Below are 18,187 nucleotides of genomic sequence, written 5' to 3' on the forward strand. Positions count from 1 at the left end.
GAAATCCTATGCCAAGACTTGCCCTTATCTAATCAGTGGATAGCAACTGACCCTCTGACCTGTGCTCCCAATCAGTGCTAGCAAGCGCTGTGCGAGCCTCCAGATCAAGCTGCCAATGATCAAGATGCCGAGGAGGAATTCTGTTTTATATATTTCCCATGTATTTTATACATGCATATGCCTAATTGCATGTTTATCTACATGAAATTATATGTGTGTGTGAGTAGATATGTATAGGGGGCAAATACACTTGCCAAATGAAAGATAATCAAATTGCAGAAAATCATAGGCTGCTCCCGGATGATCTGTGAACCAGAAAAGCCTGGAGTCATCAGATGAGTATGTTGGCTTTGCCTTTTCAGCTCTACATTTCTGGCGTTGTAGGAGCTGCTTCGTGGTATCTGTGTGCACTCCTGTACCTGCACGGTAAAATTAGATTAAACTATGCGTCATAGACCCTGTACTGTTAAGCAGCAGCGGTGATTCTCTCACGGCACATACCTCTTCAGCAGGAGGGATGCCTCAGCTGCTACCAGATGAGGAGTACCTGGGTTCTGCTCCCAGTTACTCTCTGAAGATCAGCCTGAGTATGGTGCCACACGTGCCTCAGGACGAGGTTTTTCGCAGGAGTAATGTGTGATGGATTGTGTGTGGATAACTGCGGGAGTGGACGAGGAGGGAATTTAAACATCTTAGCTGTGTGTGATAAACCTAGCTAGTGAACAGCTGGTGGAGAGACTCATTTAGCTCTAGGGGTGACAGCTTGTGTACTTGGGGGTGCAATGGGATTAGACAGAGATTTCCACTCGTTTTAAAATAACCTTGCTCAGGAGGGTAAGAAATCTGGAGAGGTGGGAACCCATCGCTCACTATTTGTTACAGCAGGTTTTATTGAACATTACGCTCTAATTAAAAAAATAATAATAAAAAAAGCTTTTGGAATCAAATTTGACCTGAATATAACTCCATTGGCTTCCGCATTCTTACACTGGGGATTAATTTGGCCCTTTCTACTTTTATGTAATGAGCTGATTGCCACAGTATCTTATCCTTGTTACACAATCGCCCTTGCCTGCCTGTGTCCCTGGAGCCCTGCCTGTGTGTTTCTAGATCCAGGGTCTCACCTTGACTGCCTGCATATTTAGTCCTCCAGCCTCACCCTGACTGCGGGCAGATGCTTGCCTGGCACTGAAGCACACATGCAAACGCTGTCAGTGTTATCTGCATGTTCACTCCACGTTCAGGCACTATGCACAGGCAAGCATGGGGGAAATTCAGTGTTTTTTCATTTAGCTGGCTGTATCCCTGCGGTGTTTGCTTGAGCAGGGGAGAGGGAAAGCAGCTCGCAGAGATCTCATTTAAACAAGAAGGAGCATAGGAAAATACATTCTTTATTATTCTTCTGTAACAACAAGCCAGAAATATAATATACCTTTAAAAATGATCTGTCTCATGCCAAAGAAACCTCCATTCAGTCATTTTAGAAAATCTCGTTGCTCTTCCTCAAACAGTAACAAAAAGAAAAAGAAATTACAAGTGCCATCTGTTCCCTGCAGGAAATGTGCCTGCCTGTACCACAGGTGGGTGTGTGGGGCCAGGGGGTGGCGGGGAGCAGAAGGGGTGTTTCTGGTGGGCTTGCCAGCCCCTAAGGGACACGCGGCCCCGGCCTGTTGGTTGGACCTGCCTGCTCCAGAAAACCTTTTCCTGAGGGCAGGTACCTCCTCATGGCATCGGTGGCCCTGCCTGGGGCAAAGGGTGGCTTTACTGGGGGTTGCCCCATGCTTAGCCGTGCCTGCAGGGGCACTGGGAGCCCCTGCTTCCCAGGCGTGCTAGGAAAGAGATTAAGAGCCTGTTTGCCAGCAGTGGTACAAAGAGGGCATTTCCCAGGGAACCCCATTACTCTGCTCTGCGTGGAAGAGGACAGCTCCTTGTCCTTCCACTTGCTTTGCAGCGGGACTCCCCGTAGCATCCAGCCTTCATGTTTCTCAGCAACTCTTTTCTCCCCTTCCCTGTCTTCTTCGTTCCTGGGTGGGTTTCTAAACATAGCAGTCCCTCGCCTAGGGTTGAGATGAATCCAGGCTTTCTGCCTTCAAAATGAAAACAAATAGGAAAGGATGGGCGAGGTCGTCGTCAGCCCCACAACACAAAATATAGAAAATGTTATTAGCAACAAAGAAAAATTGGTCGGGACAGGAGGTGGTCACAGGGAAGGTGCAGAGTCAGGAGGATTTCCCCCTTCCCCAGCCCCTGCACTGTCCCCTGCCTCCCTCCTACTCATGTCACCTCTAGTCTATCTCCTTAAAAACAATCTCTCTCACTCTCTCTCTTGCTCACTCACGCACACACACACACACACACACACACATAGATCCCATTGGTTTTGTGCAATGTTTCACCATTATTTGATGCAAGTAAAATATAGATCTATAAATATACCGCTCTGACTCAAGTCCCGTTTCAAGTATGATTGCAGAGTCGAGGATGGTAAAGGGAGAAGTTCCCCTGAGAGGGAGGCGGTGGGGGGATTTGGATCCAGCAGGCAGTCTAGTCCCAGCTTGCTGGGAATGTGGAGCAGCAGTAACACACATAAGGAGGCTGCAGTGCACCAGTTCTGCCCTTCAGAGCGGGCTGGGGCTGCAGCAGATGGGATGGTTTGAGTGCCTGTACAGTGCATGGGGGAAGAGTCCTTCCTCCTCACATCTCGCCAGCCCCCCTCCTCCTCCTCCTCCTCTTCCCCACGAGCAGTGTGCTGGGAGAGGGGGGTGCGCTGTGTGCAAGTGCTCGTGGGTGGACTGCTTCTCCCAGGCCTTCTTCCAGGGCAGCCTGGGCTTCTGCTTCCTGCAGAACATCCTCCTCTGTCCCGTGCAGCCCCGTGTCAAAGGGAAGTGACGCTAAAACAGTCCAGAGCATCCCGTCTCTTTGCCTCTGGTGGTCCTAGGTAGGCCAGGAGGGATTTTGCCACGCCAGGCTTTGATTAAAGGCTTGGCACAGCGTGCCCGTGGGTCAGCACAACAACCTGTCCGGGACCAGAAGGGGTGAGGAGCCAGCGGGTATCGCTCCCACAGGGGTCCAGCAGCAGCGAGCAGGAGGGCGGGGAGGTGTCTGAAGGCTTGGGGATCCAGCTGGAGCAGGAGGAAGAGCTGACGTGCCGTGGCAGGGCCCACCTGCAGTGCCTGCTGCCCTCCGAGCACAGGTGCCTCACAAAGCCCCCTGCCAAGCTGGGCTCGCTGCCAGCCTGGTTCCTGACGGCGAGCATCACACCATCCCCAGGCAATGCGGATGCACGACCTCCGGTGTCATCTTCCTCGCCCAGGAATACCCACTGTGACGGGTTAGAGCAGGTTACCATGGCAATGTGCGCTCTCCCCTGGAGACAGCATTTTATCCCACTTCCAGTGCTACAAAACGAGTCCTTATGTTGGGTTCCTTTCATTTTTTCCCCCCTCTCACTTCTTTATTATTTTTTTTTTCCCCTTTCCTGTCAGGCTGAAAAGAGCTGAGACTAATAGGAGGCACTGCAGTCTGCGGGCTTTAAGATCTGGGTTGGGGAAAGTCACCCTGCACGCACAGGCGTGTGCATGGGCACGCTCGTGCAGCTGTGGGTGGTGCTGAGCACGGCGGTGGTGAGGTGAGCGTCTGGGGGCTGTGCTGCGTGCCACCTCAGCCCCATCGTGGGCTCTCTCACCGGTGCCACGCTGTGGTCCAGGTTTCAGCCTTCACTTCAGGACCCTCCAGAAGTCACCCCAATGAAGTCACCAGCAATGCTGGTTCTCAGGCTGCGTGTCTTCTTCTCCTGCCACCTCCCCCTGCGCCCACACGACCCCTCAGCAGCGCTCACAGCAGCTAGGCTGGTGAGCCACGTTCTCCACTGTGTCTTTCCTGATGGCCTACATCTGCTGTGCCTATCAAACGTTTCCGAATGGAGGCTTCCTATCTTTGCCTTCTCTTTTTATCGCAGAAAACATACAAAAGATAACAAAAATGCCGTTTTTTTTCATGCTGTGTAGTCATTTCCACTGACTCATGCTCTAACCTCAATAACTCTGCCTCTCCCTGTCCTCTCCTGCCCGTTTCCACTGGCTCTGCACTATGGTGAGATGTTTTGTGGTAGCTCCTCAGTGGCAGAGTTCATGGGTTTCATCCGAAGCAGAAGGTCCTGCGCAGCGTTATGCTAAGAGTAAGGTACAGTGGCTAAATGTGTTCGTGGCTGCATGCACGGGGCAGATCAGCGTGTGCACATGTGGCTCTGCACGCGCAGATGAGGTGGAGCTGCGGCTGTGCGTGTGCATTAGGATCAGAACGAGTCAGGAAGCGTGTACAGGAGGATGGCTCTGTGTCCCTGCACCTGGAATGGATGATGTGGCCGCTGGCAGATTTGGAGTTGGCCAGGAGCAACAAGAGGGACACTGTGCTCTCCAGCAGCATGTTAATGGTATCTCCACCTTTAAAAGAGCCAAGGACAATCTCCCTCTGCCTGTTATCGCCCCCAAGGGACCTTCCCTCCCTTCTGATGCGCTCTTAGCCGTACTGTGGGCAGCAAGTTACCATCACACAGCAGCAGTTACCCTAAACGATGAGGCACGGACACTTTGGGTGTCCTGCTCCTCACGCAAGCTTTCACAGAGTTGCTCCCTCTGTTTGCAGCCAGCTCTTGACAGGATAGAGGACAGCTCACGACTGAAGCTGAGAGGATGACACAGGTTCCCAGGAGGTGCCAGCTGCCTCCACAGCAGGCATGTGAGGGAAGCTCTGTGCGAGAGCATGAGGCACAGCAAGCACTCGAGGTCTGACTCTACTTTATTTGTCTGGGCCCAAGGGTGAAAGGGCACAAAATGGGCCTGGGGCAGAGGAACAGAGATTAGAGTCAGGTGCCCTGACCCCCCAGAAGCATGTTGCACTGCTTGGGTGAGTGGAGCAATAGCACAGTCTGTCTTTTTGTCTGGGAAGATGTATTTTGGGAGGACCCCATGCTCGACTGCTCTCCGGTACCTTTGTTCATCGCTGTCCCTTCCTTCCTAGAAGAGTTTCACGCCACAGAAGAGATTTGTTTTTGCTCTTCGTGTTCCCCCTCTGTGTCGCCCATCAGTGGCTGCCTCTTCTTCAGCTCCCGGTGATACTTGGCCATGAGGGAGGCGTAGATGCAGCCGTAAGCAGCCGCCACCACCATCATGATGCAAACAATGCCGCAAACCACCCCTGCGATGATCACAGTGCCAATAGCCCGGCGCACGCTCACAGGCCTGTACCGCTGCTTCTGAGGGCACCCCACACTGGGCTCCACCTCTGCTTCTGGGCCCGATTTCGATTTGGAAGGAGTCGGGCTGCCTTTTGTGCAGGGTGGGCCAGTATTGTCCAGCACAGTAGAGCTGTTCTCGTCATCCAGCTGTGAGCAGTAGTTAAACATCTCCATGGGCACCATTCGCATATCCTTCCCTTTCAGCTCCTTGGGCAGGGTACATGCCAGCTGGTCGATTTTCCCACCTGTCCCAACAGAGAGAACAGGAGTGAACCAAGCTTCATCTTGATGCAGCGCTATGGTAAAGCAGTTAAAGACAACAAACAGAGCTAGAGCCTCAGGTGAGATAAGTTCCTCTGACTCCATTCGCACCTGGCCAGGATTTGCCTGACAGGCACAGCAGCACTGCAATTTTCAAGTGGGGAACTGCTTTGTTATAGCCTTGGAGCCATAAATCCAGTGCCTGACGTGTGAATGCATCACAAAAAGAGTAGTCAAAGAGCATCTTCCTACCCCAAAAGGCAGCCATGACCTGGCACGGGATGTTTCTAGAGTTCAGGGCTAAGGCTGAAGTCAAGAAGTGCTGCAGACCTCCGTGTTGCCAGGTCCACAGTGCTTGTGAAAGGTGGAGGGAGGGAGGAATGGCTCCACCTCTACGCACCAGACAGAAAGAGCACATGAGGTACCCTTTAAAATGATCGTTTTGCCTCATTTAGAGACGTTTTGCATGCCTTAGTCCTCCATTGCTGGAATGGCTTGAACCATGGCAGCTTTCTGAGATGCTTCTACCTAGGTGGGACTTGAGAGTACGGCTCATGGCTTACGATACCTGTGTAGACATCTTCCAGGCTGAGACATGAAAGCTCTCTGAAACCATCTATTAAGTCAGCCTAGTGCTGTTTGCTGAATTACATAAGTGTCAGCAGAATCATTTTAGAAAAGGAGAAATTAAAGCAAAAAGGTAGGACCGAGCTCTGTCTTCTCAAAATAACAGCGGACACACAGCACCATCTTCTAACAACTAACCCACCCTCCCCCAGTGGAAACAGTGACAGATGTTGAAACAAATGCTTGGGTGAGTTTGGGCAATTTCTTTTGAAAGGGAAAAAAAAAAATAACTCTATGTTTTTAATGGGTTGTGTGATATGAGAGTCAAAAAAGAAAAAGAAGAGGAAAGTGGCACTCGTATCCTTGTTTGCTTCTGCTCTCACACGTGCATATTTCAGACTGCAGCCTAGCCATAGGCGCAGATAATCTCTTTTCAGCGTGGCTGTGATCAGCAGGGATGTGACAGCTGACTGCTGCCCTCCACATGATTTGAGACCCTTCCCTACTCATGTGTGCAGTGACAGACGGTCAGGCCTTCGATCGTCATTCCTGCAGACTGTGCCGCTTTGCTTGGAGTCGCGGCTCCTGAAACCGTGTCAGTCCGTCAGGATTCCTGATGGTGGGTACCCTCCTAGCCTTTGGGGGAAAGCTGGAAACACAAACCTGTCCAAATATGCTTGTTTTAAGGATTTTACAGCCAGTCTGCTAGGATCTGCAGTTCAGGTCAGCCTGATCTGCCGGCCCATGCTTCTTCCCTTCCCGCGAGCAGCTCCCGCTGCGCGAGCACCTACCTCGGTAGGAGAACCACTCCATCCAGTGCTTGAAGTCTCGCAGGTTGCAGTCACACTCCCAGGGGTTGTCCCCGACCTGGAGCTGCTGCAGGCTGGTCAGCGGCTCGAAGGTCACCCTGTCCAGGCTCTGCAGGCGGTTGGACCTGAGGGAGAGGGAGCGGAGGGCGGGCAGCTCGTCGAAGAGGCCCGAGGGTATCTGGGCCAGGCCATTGATGGAGAGATCCAGCTGGCGCAGCAGGGCCGTGTGCTGGAGCAGGTCCTTGTCCAAGGCCCGGATGCTGTTGTTCCTCAGCTGCAGCTCCGTCAGGTTCCCCAGGTCGCTGAAGATGTTCTGAGGGAGCTGGTCCAAGAAGTTGTTGGATAGGTCCAGCCTCTGCAGGGCAGAGAGGTTGGAAAACACCGGGCCCGGCAGGATGCTGAGTTTGTTGTTGAGAAAGAGGAAGGTCCTGGTGTTCGTGGGGATGTCTGAGGGGATGGAGGAGAGGCCCAAGCCGCTACAGTCCACTTCCAGGTTGCCGCTGTTGCACTTGCAGGAGGAAGGGCAGGCAAAGAAGGACTCTGCAGCACACAGCGACAGCCAGCAGCCGAGCACTGCTGGGTGAAAAGCAGGGGAGAAGGAAAGAGAGCGCACGTGTTAGAGCACTGCTTCCCCATCCTCACCCGCCGCCTCTCTGCACACAGCTGTGGCTACAGCACGACCCCCACAGCAGGACTCCTCGCCACAGTGCCCCAAGGGAAATAAGCTTCCCCACAGACAGATCTTTTATGGCTGGCCTGCACCCCGGCAGCACAAGTTTCCTGCAAGCCTTTTTTTTATGAGCAAGTAAATAAATATCCTCCTAGTTTCACACAGAGGTAAGGACAGCGCATCCCAGATGACTTTGCTGCCAGAGCTGGAGTGCTGGATCCTGTCAGGAGAGGATGGAGCAGAGAGCAGTGGGAGATGTCACCTCTGATAAAGGACAGCCACTTCTAAAAAGTCAGAGTCGAGAGACAAGTCACTAGGATGTGTTTAAGAAGCTCTATTTTTTTTCAAGGAATAAACATGAATGAAAATCAAAATTAAGCAACCAACACCTCAGTTTTAATCCTGTGGTTTGGATCACAATCATTGTGATGGCAAGCTCAAGTCTAAGTTAGGCACTAAATCATTTGCTCTCCATATCTACAACATCGTATGTGGGTCTTGTGGCAAAAGACTTTTATATGAATTAGATTACATTACAAAGGTATGACCAGGAAAGCTATTAGGAAGTAACCATGAGACCCTAAGCCACCAAACACTTTGTACTTGCCATTGCTCTCAAAGTAGTTTCTGAGTCCCACAGCAGTAGCCCCGCAAGCATCTCCCCTACCCAAAATTACCCATAGCGAGGGAGAAATGATGAAAACATTGCAGGCTGGTAGTTGAGGAAAGGGGTGTTTGGAAAGGGGTTAGCATGTGTCCTCTTTCTCCTACAGTGCCTCAAATGTAAGGTTGGAACTTCACAAGACAGCAGTTTTTGGATCACTGTTCCAGACATGGGTTCGGGTCCCATGAGTAGTGTCAGGGCTCTAATTGTCGACCCTCCTTGGGAGCCAGCAGCTTTTAAAACTTCCCTTTCTGTGACAAGGAAGCATCAGCAAGAAGAAAGCAAGCTCTGTGCCTCCTGTCATTAGAGGAGTGGGAGTTCTGTTTAAGCAGACAATGTAAAACATTTGCATCCTTCATCCTAATTCCTTTTGTGGAATTGAGATTAATTGCTTCCATGTGGGAAGCAAATTCAGCTCCCTTGTGCTTTTGAAGATGACGAGTTTGAATACTTGACTAAAACTGAAGTAGGCTTGTCTCTGCTTCACGCCCTATCACTCCTCTTCAGAGAAGGCAGGCACTTGGTCTTGGTAATCTTTAGGGGAGAATGGTGGCTAAAATGAATGCCTTTATTGTCTTGCTGTTCTTTCTTGGACTGGAAACTAGATTCCTCTGCCCTGCCTGCATTCCTGCCTTTTTTTCCCCAAGAACCAGCAAACAGGTGTGTCATTTCTTGACCCGAGGAGAATTCTGAAAAGACAGTCGTAGGAGAGAGAGCTGCTGGAGACCTGTGCTGTGGAGAAGCTCTGGGTTAGTCGTGGTTCTTCTCTCTTTCCTCCTGCCACTGTCTCTGGAGTTGAGTCTGCCTCAAGTCCTGTCATCCCGTGTCAGTTCCTCTTGTGTTCCCAGTGATCCTTGTGAGAATTGGCAGATTTTCGGACTGGTAGCCTAAGGAGAACTACACGGTTTGGATCCGAAGCTATGTGACTTTATTAAGGGCCAAGGGAGAAGTGTTCAGAGAGAATGTCTCTGCTTTTTTTTTTTTTCTCTTTTCATCCATCTTTCACAGTTCCTTCAAGAGTTTTTTTCTGCCCTACAATTGAGATCTCAGGTGTACATCAGCCCAGGCCATGCCAATCTGCTCTTTAATGATAATTATAGATCGTTATAGTGCGATATAAGAGAGATCCCCATCCTGGGCACCTCTGTGCTTTCTTGTCATGCAGAGGTTGGGGTTAGCAGCAAAGATTGCCATGAAAGCAGATGACAGCCTGTGCAGTGCAGGTACTGGCTGGCTGGGCGATATTTAATCCCATTCAGAACACAGCGCTCTCTTGTTGCAGGAAAAGAATGAAAAGAATGAGAGCTGGAGTGGGGAGGGGAGGGAAAGACATGAGTCACTCGAGTGACCCCATCTTTTCCTGGATGCTTAACAAAAGTACAGCATTAATAATAGATTGACAGCTGCGATGGTGAGATAACACTGAGCTTCTTTGTATACTGAGAGAGGCAAGGGCAGGCTGTGGAAGGCGATCCAGGTGGCGTTCTGTTCGGGGCTTATCTCTCAAAATACCTGCCTGCCACCAGCCCCCGGCTGCGTGGCTGCGGGGTGCCACCAGTGGCAGATAGGAACCAAGTCTCAGGCACCTGGCTGTGGTTATCTTCAGGAACTGGACTTAGGCCAAGTTTCTGCAGCCATCAAGGATGTGCCAAAAACATCTTGTTGTTACCCATGTACTGCGCGGTGCTCTTGAAAACATTGTGCTGAAATCATAGAGAGGGGAAAGTTTGATTTTGTTTTAGGTCCCTGTGAGAGATGCATCCTCTAGAACGTGAGCTGAGGCCAAGAAACTCATCGCACCGGTGAGGATTCAGCTTTCCAAGGGAGAGAGGGAAGCAATAGGCAGAACTTGAAGCTCTCTTCCAGCCCTGCAGAAGGATGAGTAGCGTCTGTTTTTGTGTTAGGAGAAGATGAAGTTACTTTGTGTGGTGTTTGGTGACTCTGGTAGGTGGCAGAAAGCTGATCCAGGAATATCAGATTAAGGCAGGACTCAGTAGCATTCGCTGTAAATAATTCATACAGCAGCCCAGACTGTGAGGATGGATTACAGCAATGCCTGTTTTCTGGAGAAGGAAATAATTCCCCCAGCTTCTTACAGCAGCAGCCCCAAATTTGATGGGATTGCAGGAAAAGGAGAAACCACAGGCCTGCCCAGCTGCCTGGGCATGCAGTAGTGATGTGCACTCTCCAAGTGCTCCCTCTCCTCTGTGGTAGTCCCCAGGTGCTTCTCAGAAGCTCGGTATGTCCCCTGAAGGCCCTCATCACCCCAGCAGTTCTGCTCTGCGCTCAGGAATGCTGTAGCAGATGCCCCGGTCCACTGGGAAGCTGCAGAGGCTGAGGGTTTACCATTTAATTTGAAGCGTCTCTTCTTAATTTGCTCTTTGATTTTCACGACAAGTGGCAGCGCCTAGTAGGAGAATTCCGCATTTGCATCCCGTATTGCCTTCTGAAATCTGGCATGACTTCTCCTGCCACGGAGAGCTGGGAGCCTCGCTCAGCAGCCTACGTGCACAGCCCTAGCACGGAGAGGAGGCTGCAGCTCACACGATGCCGATCCAAGAAGCACTCGGGGTAGATCCGTGTGCGGTGGTATCTGTCTCACTGTTTCTCACCTGTCAGGCCCACTGGAATTCAGCAGCAATCATCACTCACTGTCCCACTTTAAGCCCATCTTCAGCTTGAAAGCCTCGCTCTCCCTCCCAGCTAGCCTGGCCTCTAAAGGAATCAGGAATTAGTTCAAACATCTCCATTCTTAGCTGTCCCTCTCCCCTGTTCTTAACCCTGGTGCGACCTATTTTCTCTCCACTCCCCTGACAAAGAGGATCGTCGCACTTACACCCCGGTAGACGTTACTTACGGCAAGCCTCCTGCCACCTCATGAGGAACCTGCTCCTCCACCGCTGGCCGGCACTCGCAGGCAGCATGGTTGTCTTCTCCAGCGTGGCTTCACATCCACCAGCCAGCCTGGCGCACGGCCCCACGGAGCGGAGGAGTCGACCTCGTAACCTGCCTGCCTGCTCCTGGAGGGGAGAGCAGAGCAGAAGGGGTGGGATTCAGCTCCCTGCCCACAGGATCCAGGGCTGGACTCGGCGCTCTCCTTTCCCCTCCCCAGCTAGCTTTGCCTTTGAGGCCTAACCACGCTTTGGGAGCAGAGCTGGGGGATGAGGAGGCGCGGCACGATGAAGGCACAACACGAATTCAGTTTTACCCTCGTGGCACAGACGTAAGGCCTCATTCTCATCCGTGAAGAGACAAGCCTGTGCTTGAGCAGCCTCTGCCAGCCTGATGCTCAAGGTCAGCCTGATGAACAGTTGAGGGGACCCTGCTCGCTGCCACCTGTGCACCCCGTGCCCTGACGCACGCTCGGGCTCACGAGGTCTGGTCGCTGGCGGCTGCCAAGCCGCTTCTCCCCCCTCCCTCCTCCCCAGCATCTCCCACCAGCGCTTCCTCTCTGTTTCAAAGTAAAATGGATGTGGTGCCTAGAGCGGGGCTGAGCAGAGCACGGCTTCAGCTGGGGGATCTCGCGCCGCAGCAACCGCGGGAGCTGAGGAGCGAGCGAGCCTCCGAGGAGAAGGGAGGACCTGGGGCGGGGGAGACTGAGTGGGAGTGTTGAGAAGAGAGGAATCACAGCTTAATTAGAAGAAGGAAAAATGCTCAGTCTAATTAGAAACCCAAAGACCATAAACTCTCCCCTGACAATAAGTGACTGACAACAGGTCCCTCCTACCCTCCCGCTTCCCTTTTGGAAAGAGGCAGGCAGGAAAAGGGGAAACACCACAGACCCTGCTGACCCACGGGCACTCTGCCATGCCACCCACCAGCAGCAGCAGCTGGATGGGCACGTTTCAACCAGGGCAAAGAGATAAACCATCCTCCATCCCCTCTGAGGGGCTCTGGCAGCATCCGTAGCCATTATTTCAGATGGGCACCGCACTCCCACCGGGATGCGCGCCCCACACACGTGCCAGCTGCTCCCCTCCCCCAGGCTCCCGTGACTGATTTATTTGGTAAACCACCAGGAGGTATTTAAATTAGAATCTCGGTGAGACAGATGAGCAGGTTCGGCGCCTGGACTAGGACATCTTGCCAGGCTGCTTAGATCCTTTACCCAAATGCCAGTGCACCAGACAGACGCATGCCTCTCGCGGCACCAAATCAATCCACCCCTCACCCACGGCAGCCCCCCGCTCCCCAAACTGAGCCAGGTGCCTTCCTGCAGCCCCTGCTGAAGGAGAAACCTCAACAAAAAGCTGTCCCCATCCAGTGCTTCTGCTCGCACCGGCTGCCAGCGAGGCTTCCAGCCTCCCCCGTACCGATGGCTCTGCCCTGAACGCCACCCGAAGTCTCCTCTCTCCGGCTGCCGCTACCAACAAGGGCGAAGGGGAGCCGCGAGCACTTACCTGGAGGGGCTCTGCCCACTGCCACTTCCACCCGGCTCCCCGGTTACTGCCTCTTCCTCCCCTCTCCCTGCGTGACTTTGGCTGCCGGCAGCAGGCTTTCCGTGTGCTCTATTTAACTCCCTACAGCACAGGAATAAACGGCAGAGTTAAGCTGACAGCCACAGAGCCTTTATCTGGCGGCTGGAGCGCGGGACTCGCTCGCTTCCAAATCCTGCTGCCGAGCGAGCGCGTCCTGGCTTTCAGCATCAGGGGCTGCCTGCCACGCTCTGTCTTTCCCTCGTCCCCACCTTCGCTCCATCTAACTTTGTCTGGGTTATAGATAGCTCTGTTCCTCGCGCTCTTGCCTTTTGGCTCTGTTTTGTAACACCCCATCTGTATCAGCTGGCTGAGCTCCAAGCAGGGGGGCTAAGCTTTTGAGAAAAAAAAAAAATATATATATATAAATATATAAAAACAGCTTCCTTTGGGTGCTTCGTGACACCGCTTCCCTCTGCAAGCCCCCCTCACTCAGCCCAGGCCCCCGTTCGGTCCCGGGGCTGGCGTCTTCCCCCCATTTGCTGCTGCTCTGCCACGCCAGCCCTGGGGGCACCGAGGGCAGCACCCGCGTACCCGGGCAGGAGGAGGGTGCTGAAGGAGTCCGGGCTCGTGCCCCTGCTCCCTTCTGCTCTGGCAGGCAGAGTCCAGCTCTCTTGCTCATCCCCGCTACCTCGCTGGCGCCTCTTTCTCCGAAGCAGGGCTCAAGCACCGCGTGCAGGGTGGGAGGAACAGCCGTGTATAAATAAGCCCTTTCCCTATGTTTAGAATTTGTTGCAGTGCATAGTGATTAACACCTGTTCAGGCTTTCGTGCCGGCTCCTGCGCTGCAACATGCACAAAGATGGAGGCGCCTCCATGAGCCCAGGATTATTTTAAAAGCGTGTCGCACAAACACAGCGCTGCCTGCCCCATAGATAGCATCCACGCCTTTGTGCACTCGAACACGTTGCTCAGGCTTAAAGGCAAGTAGCATCATATACATATGCAGAGAGAGTCGCTAATCTAGCTTACAGTCACAGAGTTGGGCTGGCGCACACACTTCAGACTTTTGTGACCCATATTTATGGAGATCCGTGTCTTGCACAGAACCGCCCGCTTCTCCAAGCACAGCATATGCTCAGGTGGCAGGGCACTAGCTCTGGAATAGGCAGAGGTTCCTGAACGCTGAATTGAAAGGGCCGATGAGCTTCTGCACTTTTACCTTGAAATAGAAATGTTAATGCCAAGAGCCCAGTTTTTGTCAGGCAGGCATTGCCCATAAGCATGTTGGACCTGTGCCCCTGGTGGTTAATATTCTGCAACCAGGAGAGAGTGAGGAGGCAGAGAGGATTTTTGATATATATATATATTTTTTTTTTTTCATAAAGGTTTTCTCTGCTTTGTCTTGAATTCCGACTTAATGAGCTGTTGTCAGGTGGTCCAGGAGATGCCTTCTGGTCTGCAGAGCACCAGCCAGATGCAAGTGCAGCACTGGGAACCTCACAGTCCTTGGGCTGCCAGCACCTGCCCACGGCCCAGAGCTTTCCAGAGCATCACCAGAGCTGCCTGGCTGCTTTCAGCCTTACGGCCGGGGACATTGGCAGCGGTGGGGGCTCTGCCAGACCTAGGAGTGCCCCAGCCCAAGAGGAGAGACCCCATGCCATCCGTTCTGCACTGGTGTGGGACTGATGCATTTGGAGCTTAATGCTGATCTACAGGGCTGAAGCTCCAAATGCTCTGAAGTCTCCCGGGGGCTCTACAAGCCCAGCATTAATCTTTCTTCTGGGCTTACTGCATGGTTCCTTCTCCCTGGAACAACTTCCCAGCTGAATGCCTTGTGATCCGTGGGACACGGAGTCCAGAGCTTTCTTCCACATGCTCGGAGTTGACTCTCTCTTCCCGATTCTGGAGGGATGAGCAGAGTACCCCGCGGGGCTGGTGATGGCCTTTTCTTCTTGCCATTTGGTAAAGGAGAGTGAAACACAACTTTTTTTAGTTTCAGCTCAAAGCAGCAGAATGAAGTCATCCATTTCTTGCCGTTGGCTCCAGTGGCCAAAAATACACTGAGCTGAAGCGCCGCTTGGACATTTGGCCTGCTGTCAGACTTCCAGAGGACTCTAACGAGGATTCCCCTAATTAGCTTAAGCAGGGAACTTTACTGGGGGGGATGCTGGGGAGATTGTAAGGACTCTACAGCACTTGCCAGGGCATGGAGGGTACAGCAGGAGCTATCAGCATCGTGTTCGTCCCTTCTCCCTGCCCAGACTCCAGGAATGTTTGCAGGATCACTCTGAAGCCTTAATATTTTGTAAGTAGGGTCCCAAGGAGCATGCTGTGAGGGTGGGGAGGGTTTCTGTTTCCTGCATGCACATCCTGCTTTAGTAACACTTCCAAATTGGGCAACACCTTCCATCCAAAGCTTTCCATCTGCTTTATGAATGGCTTGTACCAGGGCTGGACTGTCCCAGCGTGTCCCTGGGATGAGCCGCAGCCACAAGCAGGGCTCCGTCAGCAGCCAGCCGGCAACCTCTGGCCCTGATCCTCTCTCCCAGTCCTTTGCACTAACGCTTGGATCACGGCTAGGGGATCAGACTCTAACAGTCTGGCTGCCTAGCACCGGCAGGGCATGTGGGTGACCTATATTATGAAAGGGTAGGTAACAGGCTGCAACAGATGCCACTGATAAATTATGAGCGAGTACAAGCAGACGTTCATCCCTCCCCCATGCTCTCCCTGAGGACTGCTGGTAAAGTCCCTTTCCAGTGCTGAATTGCTCTAGCCTTTATCGGAAAACCACCAGTGCAAGGGAGGGCATGGAGGACATTTAAAGATTATCCTTTTTCCCCCCTTTTCGTGTTGCTTTTAGGATTCCTGTTTTATTGCCATCGCCCATAATGGAAGGGGATGGTGGTACCCCAGAGCCCAGTGCTTAAAGCACGTTGGTCTGTATCTGTTCTTCCATCAGTGCTCGGAGGGCAAGAGTCTGCACACAGAGGGCAGGGAGATGCATCAGCCACGTCATCTGATGACAGCAACTGGAAGTTGTAACTTGGCTGATGAATCCTAGCAGGGAGTTGTACTCTCCTGCAGTACCACGCGAGGGTTTAGATGGCGTGGACAAGGTGCCCATTCTTGGTCCCTCAACAGACCTAGGTCGGTCAAGCAAATTATTGGCCATGAGAGCTCACCTTGAACCTCTCTGTGTCAGCAGCAGCTCCCCGTTTGTTGTTTATCTGGACTGCAAAAGAAGCACCCAGACGTGGCAGCCAGGCTCAGCAGCGCTGCAGAAACGCACAGCGTGTGTCACTGCCCCAAGTGAGCCTGGAAGCTAAATAGCTGGGGGCTGCACTTCCAAAGCTTGCTGATTTATGAACACGTGTGCTCGGGATTTATTAGTGTTGCGCTGTCACAATCAATGGAAAGCACATTGTAAATTCGCACCAGAAACCCAGCTGCACAAGAAACGGTGCCATCTGACTTGCAGCGATCGATCACAGCAAAGCAAAACACCTCACACAGAAAGCTGTAAAGTAAGTACAAAGCATGCAAAACCCACTCAGCCTGGTAAGGGAAGCTGCCACATTCCTGACTCGGTGTGAATAAACCCCACCCTATTCCCTGCGATGTGAAGGGGTCGAAAAGCTTCTGATCTTTGAAATGACAATGTGTAGGCACCTCTGAAATGCAAATGCGGTTGGTGTTAAAAAAAACCCACAACACTCCCTCCCCAAACGCTGCCAAGAAAGGTCAACTTCATCCCCATTTCATGTAGGGGTAAACTGTGCTAGAAGTAAAAATGACTGCTGAATTTGGCTGTCTGAAATATCAGCTGCCCAGCCCTTGATACTTCATCGTGGGCTCCCATCAGTTCCCAGCTCGAGATTTTCAGAGCTGCCAAGTGCGGTGCCTGCACGGAATCACATGAGCCTGAGAATGCTCTCCTATCCTGCAGGAATGTGTAGGGCTTAGCAAAGCTACACAAAATAAAGGAGTTTTGACAGGGCTTCCCCAAAGCTGCCTGTCTGGGCTGCACCGAAATTGGGAGAGGAGCCAGGTGTCTTGATTCCTCACCCCATGCCAATAATTGGGATGCAAATAATGCAAACATTATTTGCATCCCAAGTCTCCCTGGCCAACGTGCAATAACAAGTCTGGGAAAGGTCAGAGGGGCTGGAAATCCCAAGAGCATCCATCCTCCTGGAAGCCTCTGAGCAAGCAGGGAGCATCGCAGGGGGTAGCACTGGTGGGAAAGACCCAGACTGCTGCGGAGAAGTGGGATTCCTTGGGAGGCTGTGCAAGCAGGTGGGGAGACCGGGAGATCCAAGGCGAGAGTGACAGGAAAGTCCCAGCACAGCGAGAGCGCGGCATATGGAGGAGGCCCGGAGCAGCAGCAGGAGGAGAGCTGAGGGGGCAGTTGAGAGGAAGAAATCCAGCCATGTGTGTGCCAGCATCTTCTGAGTACTGCTGAACGCGACAGACCACGTGCCTGCTTCCTTCAGCAACACGGAGGCAGATGAGAAGGGAAGCGGGAGTGGGAGGGGGGCTCAGAGGAGAGACACATGAGCTGGCTGCCCAGTTTCCTCCTCTTTTTTTTTTTTTTTTTTTGCCACAGAGCCATGTTTTTGTTCTTCTCACGCTGTTGGCAGAAATTGATAACCAAGCGGGATGTGGAGGGGGGGGGGGTTCTGCATGAAGGCTGAGATAACATTTTCTGATCCAGCCGGGAACAGTTGGCTGTGGGTGGTGGCTTGTCACCAGCTCTGCCAGTTCTAATCCAGATCCCAGTTTTTCTCTGCGCTGCGAAGAGCCCTCTCTACAACTTTAATTTCCTACAGGGGTTAATCCCGTGGCCAGTGGTAGCTCAGACCCTTAATCCTTCCACGCCGCCCTTGGCAGAAGGACCGTGGCCACTCCCAACTCAGCACATCGGAGGGAGGCACAGTTGGGCTCCCAGCCCCTCTCCTACACCCCACGAGCATCCCTCATCCCGCTGGCATTTAAAATGCCTCCCCCCCTTCCTGCCGAGCCTCCCCAGCGGCTGGGTGCTGGGTGGGTGGCGTGCCCCAGGGACAGGCTGCGGGAGAGGAGGCGGCTCGGTGGGAGAATCCCCGCTCGGTGCTGCTCATCTCCCTCCCCGCCCCACACGCAGATCCCTTTCACACTTCTTAGCTGGGTGGTGCTTGGGAACCAAAATTCATCTCTTTCTTGCGTGGATTTTTTTTTTCTGGCTTGTGTTCAGGAAGGAGAGCATGGGCCCATGTTTGCCAAGGGTTCTCCGAGGGTTCAGAAATCTTGAGATGACCCTGAGTTCTCCTCGGATCTCTTATTAGGGTCAAAGGGGGCTACAGATCCATAACAGGGAAGGCATCAGCCTGTCTGAGGTGAGAGATGCATTTACATGCTCTGAGTAGTAAATGGAAGTGCATCAATTTAACAGCCAGGTAGGAAAATACAGGTTTCATTACCAAGTAGCTCTCCATTCACAGCCGTGTCCTTGGAGAGACAGGCATCTGTCCCCCTGTACAGCCAAAGTGCCAAATCAGAGGTCTTCCAGATCGATGCCAAG

At 52.6% G+C, this 18,187-nt stretch overlaps 2 protein-coding genes across 2 annotated transcripts in view; one reads left to right on the forward strand and one right to left on the reverse strand.

The window, feature by feature from the left end:
• CACNA2D4 (calcium voltage-gated channel auxiliary subunit alpha2delta 4) overlaps window positions 1–18,187 on the forward strand; it is a gene marked incomplete at its 5' end in the record, with an annotated part of 113,023 nt that overhangs the window by 69,245 nt on the left and 25,591 nt on the right. The gene's annotated exons all lie outside the window — the stretch shown is intronic.
• On the reverse strand, window positions 5,027–11,131 carry LRTM2 (leucine rich repeats and transmembrane domains 2; the record flags this gene model as incomplete). Its single annotated transcript, XM_082778543.1, has 3 exons — window positions 5,027–5,481; window positions 6,856–7,446; window positions 11,065–11,131. The coding sequence occupies 3 exons, from the start codon at window positions 11,129–11,131 to the stop codon at window positions 5,027–5,029; spliced, it is 1,113 nt and encodes a 370-aa protein (XP_082634669.1).

Source organism: Aythya marila (assembly GCF_965140915.1).
Source record: "Aythya marila genome assembly, chromosome: 1".
In the NCBI taxonomy this organism is placed as follows: domain Eukaryota; kingdom Metazoa; phylum Chordata; class Aves; order Anseriformes; family Anatidae; genus Aythya; species Aythya marila.